Source organism: Sapajus apella, unplaced genomic scaffold (assembly GCF_009761245.1).
Source record: "Sapajus apella isolate SASKATOON/1434 unplaced genomic scaffold, GSC_monkey_1.0 scaffold31, whole genome shotgun sequence".
NCBI lineage: Eukaryota > Metazoa > Chordata > Mammalia > Primates > Cebidae > Sapajus > Sapajus apella.
Window position 1 is genome coordinate 16,244,167 of NW_022436971.1, and position 19,076 is coordinate 16,263,242.

Here is a 19,076-nt window from a genome sequence, read left to right on the forward strand (position 1 = left end):
TCTACCTTCCTCAGCCCAGAGATCGCCCTTCATGTACATCCTCACTGGCCCCTTCTGAAACTAAGAGCCCCTCATCCTTCAGACGCCCTCCTATAGGGAGGTTTCTCCATCCCTAAGATTTTGAGGTTCTTCTTAAAATGCTGATCTTACAACCCAATAATGAAACAACCACCTCCTTTATAAGCACCAAAGACTTCAGAGGTTACCTATAGCCAGCCTTCGGAGCAGGTGCCACGTACTGCCTCACACTGATCTTGTAATCAACCAAAACCACCTGGAATTTTTCAGAAGGACTACGATGGCTCAGTCAGGTGGCATGTAGGGTGCTCCCCATGTTGCCGCTTGCTTTCTCCACCGTGTGCCCCCAGCAACTTTCTGCCTCAGCACCAGGCAGGGTGCTGCAGCAGTCAGAAGCAGAGATAGGGACGCTCACTTGCTTTCGAATCTGAGCTCCTCCAACTGCTGGCTAGATGACCCTGGCAAATCACTACTCAGTGCCTCCGTAAGCTCATCTGTCAATAGACAGGACCTAACTCAGAATGCTGTAAGAATGGAATTCACATAAAGTTTTTATTTAGTTGTATAATACAAATATTCTAACAAATACTTCAAGAGTATTTATCATCACTATGTATCTTCCTTCAAGTTTGTGAATATCAATAAAAATATACTTTATCATTTATCATCTATTCCTTTTTAATCACAGTGTACATATATTCTGTATCCTGAATTTTATTGAAGATTTCATCATACGTATTTTACTTCCTGTTGCTATATAAACATATTCCAGCAAACCGCTAAATCCTAATTCAGTTATATACAGGAGGCATCCAATTTCTCACTCTGATAAGCAATGCAACAGCTCATGAACATCTTTGTGCGTGGATCTCCTTCCATAAAAAGATTTTTATTTTTCTTGATGTGTACCACCAAACTGCTTTCCAATAAATGAGTGTGCATGTTTTCAGTGCCACAACAATGAAGCACAGTACTACAGTTCACTGTAAGCTTACCAAACAGTAAGGATTTTTCTGATTTTGTTACGTTCTTCTGCAGTATCTTTTATTTTTTAAAATATTTGTCTTCTTTTTCAAAAAAACAATTCCTTTTTCTTTTTTGTGTTTTGGAGACAGGGTCTCGCTCTGTCACCCAGGCTGGAGTGCAGCGGTGCAATTTCAGCTCACTGCAGCCTCAACCTCCCAGGTTTAAGTGATCTTCCTGCCTCTGCCTCCCGAACTGGGACCACAAATTATACACCATCATGCCCACCTAATTTTTGTATTTTTTGCAGAGACAGGGTTTCACCATGTTGCCTAGGCTGGTCTTGAACTCAAAGCTCAAGTGATCCATCCACAAAATGCTAGCATTACAGGTGTGAGCCACCGCGCCAGGCCAGTATCTTCTGAATGCACAGTGAAACTTCATTTCCTCAACTATTATGTATATTTGTTCTGAACTGCCCTGTTCTATTGATAATATGTATAATAGAAACAGTTATTTGTATGAATCTGAAGTGTATGTTAACACTGTATTCTAATTAACACTGAAACAACAGGGAGGAACACACATGTAAAGTTGTTTGATTTTCATTTTCTTTTGTAGGTGAGATGGGAGATGGTAAGGATTTGAGGAAAAATCAGCATTTCTTTCTTTGTACATTCAAGAATGTGATAATTTTCTAGGATATTCTGATTGAGGGTAGGAATATCATTCTCAATAAGAATGTTCCAACAAGTCCTGTAGAATTACAGCAGAGTAATTCTAGAGAAGTGAAAATGAAAATCTTTTGTTGCTCCATTCCTGATAGAGATGAACTTTTCCACCCACTGATGTGTCAAACAGCTGAAAAATGTTAGCTTCAACTTCCTGGGGTGTGGAGGGAACACCTTTGGGCTGAGCCACAGCTTAGGAAACTTTAGACACGTAAGAGTTTTAAAGTAAATATGAACTTTTCTCTTTTCTTTTTCTGAGATGGAGTTTCACTCTTGTTGCACAGGCTGCAGTGCAATGGTGTGATCTCGGCTCACTGGAACCTCCGCCTGCCAGGTTCAAATGATTCTCCTGCCTCAGTCTCCCAAGTAGCTGGGATTACAGGTATGTGCCACCATGCCCAGCTAATTTTTGTATTTTTAGTAGAGATGAGGTTTCATGTTGTCCAGGCTGGTCTTGAACTCCTGACCTCAGGTGATCCTCCTACCCTGGCCTCCCAAAGTGCTGGGATTACAGGCGTGAGCCACAGTACCCAGCCTGAATTTTTTTTTAAGAGGTCAGATAGCAATCCATCACTGAGTGGCAAACAGTTTCTCACAAGTCATTATGACAACTGCTTTTGCAAACCTGTGCTAAGACTTTCCAGAAAATACAGTTGTCATCATTTTGAAGACTGGGAGCAAACATAATACACTGGCTATTGTGCAAGAAGACTAGTGTTTTGTATACATGTGGTGCATTTTTGCCCAGTCCAATGTTTAAAGTGGGGATGGGGGGGGTTCGAGGGTAGGATTCTCAAAGTCCAGGGCCATCACCTGGGAGCTTTTTCAATTAGCAAATACTCAGGCTCCATCCCGGACCTGCTGAAGCAGAAACTCTGGGAGTAGGGTCCAGCAATCCCTGTTTTAACAAGACCCTTGAGGGATTCTGATACACTCTCAAGTTTATAATCACTGCTCTAATGGAGCGATTGGTAAACTTTTTCCTAGAAAGTCGGACAGTAAGTATTTAAGCAGGGCGCTAATCCCATCATAAGGTCCCCACCCTCATGACCTCATCTAAACCTAATTACTTCCCAAAGGCCCCATCTCCAAACACCATTACATTGAAGGTTGTTGAGGCCATACTGAGGTTACTGTGTAGGTAACAATGGTAAAAACCATTCTTAGCTTTCAGGCTGTGAAAACACAGGTGTCTGGCCATAGTTTGCCAACCTCCATTCTAAGGCATCTTAAATCTTCCTTCTACATAAATCCATATAAGTCCTCACAGAAGAGAATACAGGGCCTGTCATAACACACACCGCTTATACCTAAAATCTTAAGTTCACCTCTCCTACACTAAGAGGACAGTCTAAGAACATACAGTAGGGACCTGATAATGTATCAACACTCAGTATTTATTGGGCACCTATTATCTGCCCACGCCCATGGCAGCCACTGCAAGGAACACTCAGGAGGTATATCACAGCTGTCACTCTTACCACGTGTATGTCCAGAACCATGCGTGGCATTTTTCATGTTATCTTACTTAATCTTCACTAGCAATCTTAGGACCTATTAAATTCCCATTTTACACATGAGGAAATTGAGGCTCATAAAGGTAAAATAATTGTCCTAATGTCACAGGCTTCTTCAGTGGCACTGCCAGCTTTTAATCAAGGCTTCCTGGATTCTCTATGTCTTCTTTATCCTAAATGACACTGTCTCTCAGAATTGGTCTTTCACCTCAAGGGCTTGTAATTAACTGAGCAAAGGTCAACAGATACACAAGATCTAGAGAACAATCAGCAGCAATATTTAAAGTGTTAACAGCCCCTGCATGCTAGGCACCCTTTCATTTGTAGCTGAACAAAAAAGTGGAAACGGATTCAACCTCAGAATCATAAGAATTCAGGAGAGGTGTGGTAGACAGAGTCACGGCTTCTCCACCACCAGATGCCCACATCCTAACCCCTGGAACTTGTGAGTATGTTACGCTACTTGGCAAAGAGGAATTGAAATTGTGGATGGAATAAAGTTGCTAATCAGGTGAACTTGAGATGGGGAGATTATCTGGATTAGCTGGGTGAGGCCAATGTCATCACAAGGGTCCTCACATGTAGAAGAGGAATGGCAGAAGAGCTAGTGTTTGCTATAGGACTGAATTGCATCCCTTCCCCCAAATTAATATATGAAAGCCCTAACCCCCAAGGTGATGGTATTTGGAGATGGGGCCACTGGGAAGCATAATAATTAGGTTTAGATGAGGTCAAGAGGGTGAGGCCCTCCTGATGGCATTAGGGTCCCTATAAGAGGAGAAAGCAGACAGCTTGCTTTCTCTTGCTGGTATGTGAGGACACAGGAAGAAGGGGGCTGTCTGCAAGCCAGGAAGAAGACAGCCCTCACCAGAACCCAACCACACTGGCACCGTGATCTTAGACTTCCCAGCCCCCAGGCCTGTGAGAAAATAAATTTCTGTTGTTTAACCCACCAGTCTATGGTATTTTGTTATGGCAGCCCAAATATCAGAGCAAAGCAGTGTGAGAAAGACACCACCGGCCAAGGCCAGCTTTGAAGACGGAAGGGAGCCATGAGCTAAGGAATGCAGGCAGCCGCTAGGAGCTGGCACAGGAAACTGATTTCCCCTAGAGCCTCAGGGACAGAGCCCTGTTGACACTTTCATTTTAGCCTAGAGAAACCCATGTTGGGTTTCCCACCTGTAGCACTGAAAGATAACTTTGTATCATTTTAAGCCAACTCATTTTGTGGTAATTTATTACAACAGTGATAAGAAACTACTACAGGGAGGCTGAGGATGGTGGATCACTTGAGGTCAGAAGTTTGAGACTGGCCTGGCCAACATGGTGAAACCCCATCTCCACTAAAAATACAAAAATTAGCTGGGTGTGGTGGTGGACGCCTGTAATTCCAGGAGGCTGAGGCAGGCGAATCACTTGAACCTAAGAGGCTGCAGTGAGCCAACATCACGCCACTGCATTCCAGCCTGGGCAACAAGAGCGAAGTGTCGTTTCAAAAAAAAAGAATCTACTAAAGGAGAGTCAAAGAGGGCTATGCTGAAGTTCAAAGAGGGCTAAGTCTTGATGAAATGGGTAGGGAAGCAAAGGAGGGCCTCCCCAGGTGACTGGGACGGGAGAGCCCATTTACAGCCCTGGTGGGGCTGTGTGAAGTACAGCTGGCACACAGGAAGCAGCGACAGGTGAACGGCCTGCAGTGAGGGACGCTGGGGCAGAGTTGGGCTCAAATGGGGCCAATCTGTCACAAATCAGGAAAGGAGGCAGGAAATCCTGGTCCCAAAGAAGAAATATGAGACAAGAAAAGGAATATGGCAGTATGAGGCATATACGCTAATTTATTCTCACTGTTCTTTCAATCATACATAAAATGAGTGTTCTTCCTATACTGGAATTGCCTTGGGTCCTCATTCTCATGATCAAAACACTATGAGGACTTCTCCTTTGGAACTGGCTGCCTTCAGAATCCATAACCGTGTGGTTACAGTGCATCTAAGCCACCTGCGGTCGCTAGCCCTCAGTCCCTTCCTGAATATGCCTGACTTATTTCTGACATCTAGTTCTAAAAAAATTTGATCTATCCTTAGACTTCTCTACTAAATATATGCAAAAGAATGTGCTACTAAAAGCAGTTTTAAAGAGTTCCAAAGACACTGTGAACGATGTCAGCACATGACAGGAGAATGTATCACGTTTCCTCAGGTGGCTTCCTTGCAGTAGATAACACCTGTTCCAAAATAAAGATTTCAGGATCAGGCTCTGGTTTTAGGACTTAGGACTTTTCAGGACTCAGACTCATGACCTTAGAATAACTCAAACTTGGCATGACATAATAGATGGCTATAGAACAACAAAAATAGGAGACCCCCTCCAAGGTCACATGCCAGGCAGCCTGCTGTTATGTGCAGGGCCTAGGAAAAGACATGAGCCCAAGAAGCTGAGTTAAAATCCCACATTGTCATTGAAGAGCTTTGTGACTTTGAACAAACTTCTCAACTTCCTTGGACCTCAGTTTCCTTTCATCAAGTGGCAAATGCTATTTTCAGCAAACAGGAGAGCATGAGCAGAGGGAAGAAGGCACAAAACATGGCTCACTGGGGGAAACTGCAAGTTATTTCAAAGAAGGGCACAGAGGAGTCCAGACGGGGAGGGTCGGGACAGGTGGCCTGAGTCGAGGCGACGCACAGGAGCTTGGAACTCGTCTGGTGTTCTGCAGCATGCACTCACCTGAGGCACACGGTGGGGTGATCAGGGAAGGCAGTGACAGTTTCATAGACAAACGAATTGGAAAGGGTTAAGACCGATAACCACTCACAATCCACATTACCAGCACATTAAAATCTTTGGATGGCTCTGCAGTAAGAGAACCATCTTGATTCCAATTGCCCTACAATCCTAAAGCCCACCGAGGCCTTCCTCCTTTCTCACATGCTCTGGAACTGACTTCCACTAACTTCAAAGAGGGTGATGAAAAAAATGCCATAGAGTTTTAGGCAGAGAAGTAACACCAGGGGGGCTGCATTTTAGGAAACGACGCTGCGGGGTGGGCAGAAATAGGAATGGGGTTTGTGGCACACGCTCAGCAATATAGGTCAGCAGGCAAATTAGACAGAAGTGCTGCTAAATCCCTGCAGGCTAGCTTCCTGACACTGCAGCACTAGTACCTTCTCCCTTCAAATGCACGTCTGTTTATAAGCTGCACTGCTGGCCGCTGGGCCAGCCTTGGCAGTCACACGAGTCCCTCCTCCAGACTAGCAGCAGCCGCACAGCCAGTGTTCACACAAGAAGCAGATTATTTCACTTTATTTCTGATAAAGGCAGCCTTTTCAACATATGCCTATAAAATCATTTTTGAATCTGACCCGAATATCAAATATCCCTCAAATTATACGCTCAAAAGCCCAAGTGAACACAGTAAAAAATATCTTCCAAGATACTTTTTGAAATCCAGTGCTTGTCAACGAAACTGGGTGTACCATTTCCAGGTGACTTACTGAAGTCTTCAATACATCATTCATGTGCCAGACACACTGAAGGCATGGTGGCTTTGAAACAGGGCAGGCCGCTCACTGCACACAACCCTGACACAACAGTAAGACCAGCAGCGTCCGAGCTCCGGCTGCATAGACATCTCCGGAACACCCTGAACTCTCTGATCTGCAGGTTCCTCATTTGTATAAGGAGAATCAGTTGTTGACAAGATTAGCATAATGTAGAGAAAGCACAAGATACATAAGCCTTCAAAAAGATAAAAACTATCATTATTGCTCCCTGCCCCATACATGATCCAGGTAAAAAAGCTAGAGGCGGATGGCCACCTTCCATATCAGTTTTAGAAAAGGCCTGCCAATTTCCCCTGCTGTAATTCTGACTGGGGTTGGGGTGAATCTTGAGATCAACTTGGGGAGGCCTGACACTTCACAGTGGTGACTCCTCTAACCCATGCACATCACATGTTTCTCATTTAGGTCTTATTTCATTTTGGTCAGCAGCGTTTTGTAGTTGTTGATGTAGGATTCCTGTGAATCTTCTGTTAAATTTGTTCCTAAATACACTTGGCGATGTTCAACTGTAACACCATCCTGCACTTGGGATTTCCTGCTAGATTCTTCACAATCGTGGCTCACACAGCTCTCATGGGGGTAGAGTCAAGAGCAGCAATTGGAGCTTGTGCCTGCCCTGTTGTAACTGGAAAGTGCACTTTCAGGCTCTTCCCCTTCCCTCCGGACACCATGACCACCTAAGGCCCTCCCTGTCCTCCTGCTCCAATCACCTCTTTCACTAAAGAAAGACACCACGAGGGTGAGGGGAAACAGTATAGATGAAGGGACCTGACTACTTCTCTTGGGGCAGATCCCAGGCCCCTCCCACTGACCCTGACACCCAGACTCTATCTGTACCTAAGCAGGGACAAGCTCCCGTGAGCAACCTGTCAGCCCTGTTTCAGTCTCTTAGGGACTCCTCACAGTTCCTAGTCCCCCACAGCAGCCACCTTCTTGTTGCTGAGTGAAATCATATAGTCACTTAATGACTTTTAACAAATATTTTCTATCACTCACAGGATTTGTACAAGGGAAGATATACCACAGGTGACCTACCTGTCATCTTTAAGCCAAAAGTTGCGTGGGTTTAAAAATATATGTATCTGTAAATCTAGATCAAATATTACATTGTGTTTGTATATTTATTCATTTTATTCCTACACTAGAAAAGGCAAGACTGGGTATGAAAGAAATGGAAATGACACTGTGACACAGTTAACGGCAAAACCCAAATGACTGAGGCAGGAACGAGTCCAGGTCCCCATCAGCCAGGCTGACAAAGTGGGTACATACAGGACCACGCTCCAGAAAACAGGAAGCTCAGTGTGAGACAGACAGTGCAGTGGGCAATGGGGGATGAAATCCCACACCTGAATCAGACGACCGGCAAAACAAAACATACTTCTAAAAAATAAACATCCCAGCTCACCTCTGTGAACTGCATGCCCCGAAAAAGGAGTTTGGTTGGCTAATTTGTTAATGGTCATCACTATTATGGTACCAGGACTTTAAATGCAACGTTTTCCACACAGAAACCCCTAGGAAAGAATGTATACTCACTCATCCCAGAGATGTTGATTGCTTTCACGGATTTCTTCATTTTGTAAAGAACCATCCGGTCCACGTCCAAAGCCTAAAATGTAGAGAATATAGTCATTAAACTGTGTCTGTGCTGAGACCACACTAGCAGCAAGTACCATGTGGGTGCCACCCTGACGGCCCTGCTTGCCTCTGCCAGGGCCCTCCGTACCTGTTTCTGAGAGAGCAGCCCTCAGTGTGGTGTGGAAGATTGGTTTCCCAACAGCACTGAGAGAAAGCTTGTTGGCAATTACTGAAAAGCAACTCCTCCTCTCGGGCCTCGTCCTCCTGCAGCATTTGAGCTGTCTCCTGCCCACAGCACCTGCTGGGCCTGAGCCCTCTGCAGTGAAGTGAGTTATCCCAGCGGAACCCTCAGCTCTCCCTGGTTACCAGCAAGGCTCCGAAATGTGCCTGCCCACCAGGACTCCCACTGTGCCTGTGCCTCTTCCCCCTACAGAGCCCTGTCAAGGGGGAGGCAAACCCATTCCAGATTCGAAAAAACCCAACTAACATTAGCTTGTAAGCTGTGTTAGAAGATGGGTCCTAATGCTTCCCAAGCCTCAGACTTCTTCTCCAGAAACCAGCAGGAACAAAGGCCACTTTGCAGGGTTGAATAATTAGAGGCACTCACATATACAATATTCAGCATATACTTACAGACCAGCTACTACACGGCAGCTGTCTATGGCACTCACAATACCCTGGACATAGGAGGTGCTCAAACAATATTTGTTCAACGACTAATCATACCTGGAGATTTAATTACATCTCAACTTTCCCAATAGATATAAAGGTAAAAAGATCCTTTTTTTTGAGACGGGGTCTTGCTCTATTGCCCAGGCTGGAGTGCAGTGGTGCAATCGCGGCTCACTGTAGCCTCCATCTCTGTCAGGTCCCTCAGCACCTGTTTCCAGGAGATAAGCCCTCAGTGGTGTAGAAGACTGGTTTCCCAACAGCACTGAGCGGAACCCTCCTGGGTTCAAGTAATTCTCCTGCCTCAGCCTCCGAAGAAGCTGGGATTATAGGGGTTTGCCACCATACCTGGCTAATTTTTGCATTTTTATTGAGATGGGGTTTCACCATGTTGGCCAGGCTGGTCTCAAACTCCTGACCCCAGGTGATTCACCTGTCTCGGCCTCCCAAGGTGCTGGGTAAAAAGTCCTTTTAGCCCACTTAAACAACAATAGAAAAGCAAAAGGTGAGTTGTGACTGGAGGGAAAGAACATTTGTGAACTGGATTAGTGAGGCCAATCACAGGCTATCTTATAAAAACTAAATGAAGCACCCAGCCCTGCAGCTACTGACATAATAACTACTGTTATTGAGTGTCCATTATTACCCCATAGTGAGTTTAGATCATAAAAACCTTCAAGGATCTATCATCCAAAACACAATACAGCTCTTCAGAGCAATGGATTCTGGACTTCCAGGCTTCCTGAAATCACCTCTTGAATCAGTTTTCAATAGCAGAATCATAAGGCCTAGTTCTAATGCCACAATTATTGGGTGCCGAAAACAGACGTGATTCGTGCTGGCAATTTTAAATGGAAAAATGATCACACAGCACCAGACATTTGAAAGAGTGGCTGTAATACAAAGAGGAGTTACAATCACGTCATTATACATTTGTCCAAGCCCATGGAATGTACAAGAGTGAGCCCTAATGTGCAGTACAGATATGGGTGACAGTGACGTGTCCTTGTCAGTTCACTGAGGTCACCAGCGTACCACTTGTGGTGCGGAATGTTAATAATGGAGAAGCCTGTGCATGTCAGGGGACAGGGGTATTTAGAAAGTTTCTGTATTGTCCGTTCCATTTTCCTGTGACCCTAAAACTAAAAACGTCTATTTAAATAAAAAAGGCATTCTTTTCTGCCTTACTAAAGAGTAGATACTGATACAAGATCATCAAGATTTCTTACATGGAGTTAACTCGTGTTTTCCTAAGTGGTCATCTCTGATCCATTCCTACCTTCCTTCAAGATATAAAAGGGGATTTGGAAATAGTAAATAACTCAGAAAAATCACAATTGAATTCTCTTTCTCATGCAGTCTCATGACTTTTCTGCCCCAGTCTGCCAGCCACAGACTCGCGGGGCCCAGGCCTGGCTTAGCCAGCACCAGCCGGTAGACTGAGGTTGTGCTCAGGGCTATGCCAGAAACATCAGTTCCTGAAGCTTAGACCACATGTCGCTGAGCACAGCTCTCCTATCCCAGGTGAGGGGCCATTCTTGAAAAGCACATTTGATCTAGTACCGCGCAGCCTAGCACTCCCGCAGAATCTGGGCCTGCCCAGGTTTTGCCACTGGCTACAGCAGGATCTGATCCACACTCATAATATTAATAAAGCTTCCCCACAGATACCGGAAGACACCAATGCCAGCCTGTCAGGCTCTCTGGAAGCATTAGAAGTCAGCCACCATTTCTACTAAGCACCTTCCATGGGCCAGGAAATGTAAAGGGAGAAAACACCTCAAAAATAAATAAGAAAAAGAGGCAAGGCATGGTGGCTCAAGCCTTTAATCCCAGCACTTTGAGAGGCTAAGGTAGGAGGATCACTTGAGGTCAGGAGTTCGAGACCTGCCTAGCCAACATAGTGAAACCCCATCTCTACTAAAAATACAAAAATTAACCAAGTGTGGTGGTGGGTGCCTGTAATCCCAGCTACTCAGGAGGCTGAGGAAGAAAAATCGCTTGAACCTGGGAGGCAGTGGTTGCAGTGAGCTCAGATTGCACCACTGCACTCAAGCCTGGCTGACAGAGTGAGACTCCGGGCACATCCAGCCGAGGCAGTATAAAGCTTTCTAGTATTCTCAGAATAACATCTTTAGCAAGCTTTAAAAAACCGATCATCTGAGCCCCACCTGCTTCTCCAGCATCAACTACTGACATTCTCCCCCACTTTCACCTTACCCTAAACTTCCATCATAACAGCTACCTGTGGCTCCCCTCTACCTGCTGTCTTCCCAGCATGTACACATGCTCCTCTCTCCTGAGAATATCCTCCCTGACGCTACTCGATGGTTCAACGCTGTCTCCCTCTCCTGAGAAGGCCTCTGATGCCTCCCCACCCCCACTCCAGGGTAGCAGGTACACATCTTAGCTTTTCCCCTAACATCCTGTACTTAGCATTTCATCGGATAAAACAGCCTGAGCACCTACTAACCTGCCAGGTATTACAACACAATGGTGAGGAAAACAGGACAAAGCAATGCCTGTCCCTTCTTGGAATTCACAATCCTGCAAAAGATAATTCCCTAGAGAAACAAATTACTGATGAAAACGGGGGTCCAGGACTTACTGCATGCACCTCATTGCTTTTTTTACTTGTCCAGCTCAGCCTCTAGACCTGTGCTGTCCACTGCAGTAGCTACCAGCACATGTCTACAGAGAACCTGAAATGTAGCTAGACTGAGTGCAGTGGCTCATGCTGAGCGCGGTGGCTCACTAATCCCAGCACTTTGGGAGGCCAAGGCAGGCAGATCACCTGAGGCTGGGAGTTCGAGAACAGCCTGACTAACATGAAGAAACCCCATCTCTACTAAAAATACAAAATTAGCCAGGCATGGTAGTGCATGTCTGTAATCCCAGCTACTTGGGAGGTCGAGGCAAGAGAATTGTTTGAACCCGGGAGGCAGAGGCTACAGTGGCTATGGTGAGCCGAGATGGCACCATTGTACTCCAGCCTGGACAACAAGAAGGAGACTCCATCTCAAAAAAAAAAAAAAAAAAAAAAGAAAGAAAAGGAAAAGAAATGTGGCTAAATGCCACATTAAAACAATACTGTGGACATCTTAGGTTATAGAAAATAACAAAATTAATCGTACCGCCTCTTTTTAGTTTTTTTAATGCTTTCCTCTAAGGTCACTGTTATTTATTCATCGTAGCCCCAGTGCCTACCAGAGAGCCTGCCATAAAACAGGAATCAAGAACAAGCTCAGGAAAGGATGATGAGCCCAAAAGGCAGGGGCTCAAGTGCCGGGCAACAGTGCTACCCAGAGGGGAGCAAGGAGAGCTGGGCTTGAAGGTTACTCAGGCCACAGGGAGGGTAACGGATTAGGGGATGCAGCAAGTGCATTCAGGGAGAGGCTACACACAGAAGAGAGAACTGGCTGGAACCCATGGTTCAGGCCATTCCTGGCTAAGGCTAGGCAGTAGCCATTCAAGAAAAGGCAGCCAGGGAGTTCTGTGCTGCCTCTCTTAACCAGATTTCAGCCCTCCTGCCTCTGACACTCCCACAGATGTTAGAGTGATCTTGTATCTATAGGAGTTTGGCTCAACCATGCTAAAAACATGAGGACTAGGCTGGACGCGGTAGTTCACACCTACTATAATACCAGCGCTTTGGAAGGCCAAGGTGGGAAGAATGTTTGAGGCCAGGAGCTTGAGACCAGCCTGGGCAACACAATGACAGCCTGTCTCTACAAAAAATAAAAATAAAAGTTAGCTGGGCATGGGAACACGCACCTGTAATCCTGGGCTGAGAAGGGAGGATCAATTAAACCCATAAATTGGAGGTTGCAGTGAACCAAGATTGTGCCACTGCCCTCTAGCCTGGGCAGACCTGTCTCTTAAAAAAAAAAAAAAAACAAAAACCAAAAACCACAACGAAAAAAGCCCAGGCAAACAAAAACACAAAACATGGGACTGGACGCGGTGGTAAACTTCAATCTGATCACAGACAACATACCTTAACAACACAGCTGAACTCTGACAAATTTCCTCCCACATTACATCATGGGACGTATCCCTCCCTAATCATTTACTGCATAAAACTCTTGAAAATATAGGTCACCATATGGAATCTTCTACCTTTGTTATTGAAGAGGAAGTCATGCTTCCTGAACTCAGGGACAAGTGCATAAACTTGCTTTTCTACAATCTGTTGAACAGATTAGAAATAAAGGTGAGGTAGGTGGAAGAGGTAATTTTTAATTAAAAGTACAAGTGGGAAAAGCAATTATCTCCCTATTCAAAAACACACCCTTCATTATGGTATATATTTATAGACAATTAAACTTGGTCAAGACAAGAAGTTACAATGATTGTTTCAGACTGAGTGTTAGGCCAGACTCAGTGGCTCATGCCCGTAAACCCAGCACTTCGGGAGGCCAAGAGGGGTGGATCACTTGAGGTCAGAAGTTCCACACCAGCCTGGGCAACATGGTAAAACTCTGCCTCTACTAAAAATACAAAAATTAGCTGGGCATGGTGGTACACGCTTGTAATCCCAGCTGCTCAGGAGGCTGAGGCAGAAGAATCACTTGAACCTGAGAGCGGAAACTGCAGTAAGTGGACACTGCACCACTGTACTCAGGCGTGGGCAACAGAATGACACTCTGCCTCACAAGAAAAAAAAAGGTCCTGCGAAAAAAAAAAAAAAAAAAAAAAAAAAAAAAAAAAGATTGAGTGCTATACAGTCTTATGCCAGCTATATATAAAAACATCACTGGAAGTCCCGGCTAAGGCAATTAGACAAGAGAAAGAAAGAAAGGGCTCCAAACTGGAAAGGAAGAAGGTGAGTTAGCCTTGTTCGCAGATGATGTGATCTTATACTTGGAAAAGCCTAAAGACACCATCAAAAACTATCAGAACTGAAGAAACCGCCTTTGCAAAAATTGTAACTGAGATCATTATTACAGTGAGAGAGATCTGACCTAACTGACTCCATCCTGTTTCTAACCTCCAAGCTGTCCTTGTTCATTCCTGGGTGTAGGCTGAACTATCTTTGGTAGGAACTCAGTTTATGGTTTCGCTTTGAAACAAAGACAACAACGGGCCCTTTCCCAAAATAAACCCCCTTCCTGCCTGGGGACTAGATAGCCTTTGCAGGACTAATACATTAACCACGAGCTTAGAAATTATGATTTCGGAGTCATGCAGGTGGAGGCTGCAAGATTCTGACCCTCCTCACATTGCTCCAGGGGATAACATCACTATTGTAAAACCTAAGATCAGTGCTTGAGATATTTTGCAGACCCTGCATTCAATGGATCAGCTGGTACCACCTGGATCAAAAAATCTGGCTCATCTGCTCCTGCAACCCCCACCCAGGAATGAGTTTGTCTATGACCTGACCAATCAGCACTCCCAACTCACTGGCTCTGACCCAACAAATTATTCTTAAAAACTCTGATCCCCGAATTCTCCAGGAGATTGATTTGAGTAATAATAAAACTCCAGTCTCCTGCACAGCTGGCTCTGCGTGAATTACTCTTTCTCTACTGCAATTTCCCTGACTTGATAAATCAGCTCTGTCTAGGCAGCAGCAGGCAAGATGAACCTGTTGTGTGATTACATTGATAAATTCAGTAAAGTTGCAGGATACAAAATCAACATACAAAAATTAGTAGCATTTCTATATGCCAACAGTGAACAATCTGAAAAATAAATCAAGAAACAATCCCATTTACAATAGCTACAAATAAAATTAAATATCTAGGAATTAGTCAAAGAAGTAAAGGATCTCTACAATGAAAACTATAAAACAATGATGCAAGAAATTGAAGAGGACAACCAAAAAAATGAAAAGATATTCCATATTTATGGATTGGAAGAATCAAAATTGTTAAACTGTCCATACTACCTAAAGCAAGTTACAGATTCAATGCAATCTCCATCAAAATACCAATGCTGTTCTTCACAGAAACAGAAAAAATAGCCCTACATGTATACAGAATCACAAAACTCTGAATAGCCAAAGCTATCCTGAGCAAAAAGAACAAAACTGGAGGAATCACATTACCTGACTTCCAATTATACTATAGAGTTATAGTAGCCAAAACAGTATGGTGCTGGCATAAAAACAGACACAAAAGAACTCAGAAATAAATCCATACATTTACAGTGAACTCATTTTTGACAAAAGTGCCAAGAACATACACTGGGGAAGGAACAATTTCTTCAATAAATGGTGACAGGAAAACTGGATATCCATATTCAGACGAATAAAACTAGACCTCTATCTTTCACTATATACAAAAATCAAATCAAAATGGGTTAAAGACTTAAATCTATGGCCTCAAACTATGAAACTCCTATAAGAAAACACTGGACAAACTTCAGGACATTGATCTGGGCAAAGACTTCTTGAGTAATACCCCACAAGCATAGGCAACCAAAGCAAAAATGGATAAATGGGATCATATCAAGTTAAAAAGCTTCTGCACAGCAAAGGAAACAATCAACAAAGTCAAGAGACAACTCACAGAATGAGAGAAAACTATTCATCTGACAAGGAATTAATAACCAAAATATGTAAGAAGCTCAAACTATAGGAAAAATCTAATGATCCAATTTTAAAATGGGTAGAAGATCTAAATAGACCTATCTCCAGATGAGACATACAAATGGCAAACAGGCATACAAAAAGGTGTTCAACATCACTGATCATCTGAGAAATGTAAATCAAAACTATAATGATATCATCCCACCCCAGTTAAAATGGTTTATATGCAAAAGGCAGGCAATAACAAATGCTCATGGGGATGTGGAGGTAAGGGAACCCCTGTACATTATTGGTGGGAATATAAATTAGTACAACCACTATGGAGAACAGTATGGAGGCCCTTCAAAAAACTAAAAATAGAGCTATTATATGACCCAGCAACCCCACTGCTGTGTACATATCCAAAAGAAAGGAAATCAGTATATTAAAGAGATACCTGCTCTCCCATGTTTATTGCAGCACTGTTCACAATGGCCAAGATTTGGAAACAATCTAAGTGTCCATAAACAGACAAATGGATAAAGAAAATGTCGTTCATATACACAATGGAGTCCTATTCAGCCATAAAAAAGAACAAGATCCTGTCATCTGTAAAGACATAGATGGAAACAGAGGTCATCATGTTAAGGGAAATAATTCACGTACAGAAAGACAAACACACCATGTTTTCACTGATTTATGGGAGCTAAAAAAAAAAAATTAAAACAGCCCCAGTCGAAAAAATTTTTGCAGTTTACCCATCTGACAAAGGGCTGATATCCAGAATTTACAAAGAACTAAAACACATTTACAAGAAAAAAACAAACAAGCCCATTCAAAAGTGGGCAAAGGATATGAACAGGCACTTTACAAAAGAAGACATACACGAGGCCAACAAACATATGAAAAAATGCTCATCATCACTGGTCATCAGAGAAATGCAAATCAAAACAGCATTGAGATACCATCTCATGCCAGTTAGAATGGCGATCATTAAAAAATCTGGAGACAACAGATGCTGGAGAGGATGTGGAGAAATAGGAACACTTTTGCACTGTTGGTGGGAGTGTAAATTAGTTCAACCATTGTGGAGGACAGTGTGGCGATTCCTCAAGGACTTAGAAATAGAAATTCCATTTGACCCAGCAATCCCATTACTGGATATATATCCAAAGGATTATAAATCATTCTACTATAAGGACACGTGCACACAAATGTTCATTGCAGCACTGTTTACAATAGCAAAGACCTGGAACCAACCCAAATGCCCATCAACGATAGACTGGATAGGGAAAATGTGGCACATATACACCATGGAATATTATGCAGCCATCAAAAATGATGAGTTTGTGTCCTTTGTAGGGACATGGATGAACCTGGAAACCATCATTCTCAGCAAACTGACAGAAGAGCAGAAGATCAAACACCACATGTTCTCACTCATTGGCAGGTGTTGAACAATGAGAACACGTGGACACAGGGAGAGGAGCACTACACACTGGGGTCAGTTGGGGGGAAATAGGGGAGGGACGGTGGGGGGTGGGGAGCTGGGGAGAGGGAGAGATAGCAAGGGGAGAAATGCCAGATGTAGGTGATGGGGAGGAAGGCAGCAAATCACACTGCCACATGTGTACCTATGCAACAATCTTGCATGTTCTTCACATGTACCCCAAAACCTAAAATGCAATAAAATAAATAAATGGGGGAAAACAAACAAATAAAAAAAACAGCCCCAGTCACTGAGCTGCCGCTGAGGACTCAGCAGCCTCCCCCTTGAGCCCCCTCAGTTCCCTAAGTTCCATCCCCGCTGCCTGCCTTTTCCCACCGCCTCCGCCACAGGCCATTTCCATCGAGGAAAAGGAATTGTATCATATGTCCACTATCCCAAACCTCTGAGTTCAACCCCTTTGCTGATGCAAGTAAGGGTGATGGCCTGCTTCCTGCTGGCGCTGAGGATTATATTCATATAAGAATTCAACAGAGAAATGGCAGGAAGACCCTTACTATTGTCCAGGGGGTCGCTGATGATTACGACAAAAAGAAACTAGTGAAGGCGTTTAAGAAGTTTGCCTGCAATGGTACTGTAACTGAGCACCCAGCATATGGAGAAGTAACTCAGCTACAGGGTGACCAGCACAATAACATATGCCAGTTCCTAGAGACTGGGCTGGCTAAGGACGATCAGCTGAAGGTTCATGGGTTCTAAGTACTTGTGGCTCACTGAAGCTTAAGTGAGGATTTCCTTGCAATGAGTAGAATTTCCCTTCTGTCCCTTGTCACAAGTTGAAAAACCTCACAAGTGTATATAATGTAATCATTTGGGGTTCACTTTTAACTTGGACTAGTGTTAACACCTTCATGCAATGAACTGAAAAGAGCCATACAAAAAAATTAAAACTGCCCTGGAGAGGGCAGAGGCCTGCAGCACTCAGGTGGCCCCAGCACGCTCCACTCTCCCATCCCATCTCCTCTCCCCTCGTTCTGTGGACAAAAGGCCAGCCTGAGGGGAAAGGACATTTCTGAAAGACAGCAGACAAAACACAAAACAAAACAAAACACTCCCAGGTCTACGCCCCAAGAATGGCTTTGCCAAGAAGAGTAGAACAAACATTTACGTGGCAATTTTGTCTCATCACACATTCAACCCTTCAGTAAGTAACAGAGAGCATTAATGACAGTGTCAGATATTTCCAGAAGCCTTTTGGGAAGCGTAGACTCGCACTGTGGTCTGCGGACTCCATTTAAAGCCAAAGCAATAATGAACCTGCCTCCTTCTGGGAATAAAGCCAGGCCTGAAGAATAGCAGGTGTCGCTAAGAATTAAGATCAAATAGACGTCTGAGCTAAGTCGCAGCTGAGGAAAATGTGTGCCTAAGGACAAATGAGAAGAGCACATTTTGGTATTATCTTAAAACATTAAAATTACTCAGAGTAAATACACATCTGCAACAGAAGACATGAACAGGCTGTTCTAGCAATCCTCAAAACAGCCCCCAACCAGACAAACAGAAATGTCGATGGTAAAATGAATAAACTGATGATGGACAGTCATACAACAGAATGCTACACAGCAACGGAAGAGAACAAGCTTACCCAGAACACGAGTGAATCTGACAAAAATGTTGAGCAAAAGAATACACACAGTATAAAAAGTTCAAAAATAGGCAAAACTAAATTGTTTAAGAATGTACACTTTGTTGGCAAAATACACATTGAGGCAAGCTGAGGGCTGCAGTCAGGGCAAGGGCCGCCTCTGGCGGCATTACGATGGGACAGGCCTGCGGGGTGCACTTGGGAGTGCTGGCCAAGACCAGGCTTCATAATCAGGTTTTTTTCTTTTTTTTAGATAGAGTATTGCTCTGTTGCTCAGGTTGGAGTGCAGTGGCGCATTCTTGGCTGACTGCAACCTCGGCCTCCCAGGTTCAAGTGATTCTCATGCCTCAGCCTCCCAAGTAGCTGGGACTATAGGCATGCACTATTACACCTGGCTAATTTTTGTATTTTTAATAGAGACAGAGTTTCACCAT

At 43.9% G+C, this 19,076-nt stretch overlaps 1 protein-coding gene and 1 pseudogene across 5 annotated transcripts in view; one reads left to right on the plus strand and one right to left on the minus strand.

Moving 5' to 3' along the window:
- The window catches only part of ASAP2 (ArfGAP with SH3 domain, ankyrin repeat and PH domain 2), a 188,903-nt gene that overhangs the window by 109,559 nt on the left and 60,268 nt on the right, over positions 1-19,076 (minus strand). For all 5 annotated transcript variants that reach the window (XM_032294173.1, XM_032294171.1, XM_032294172.1 and 2 more), the window contains exon 2: positions 8,326-8,398. In XM_032294173.1, coding sequence (XP_032150064.1) covers positions 8,326-8,398 — 73 coding nt within the window. The remainder of the gene's footprint in view (positions 1-8,325; positions 8,399-19,076) is intronic.
- On the plus strand, positions 13,178-17,833 carry LOC116561909 (annotated as a pseudogene).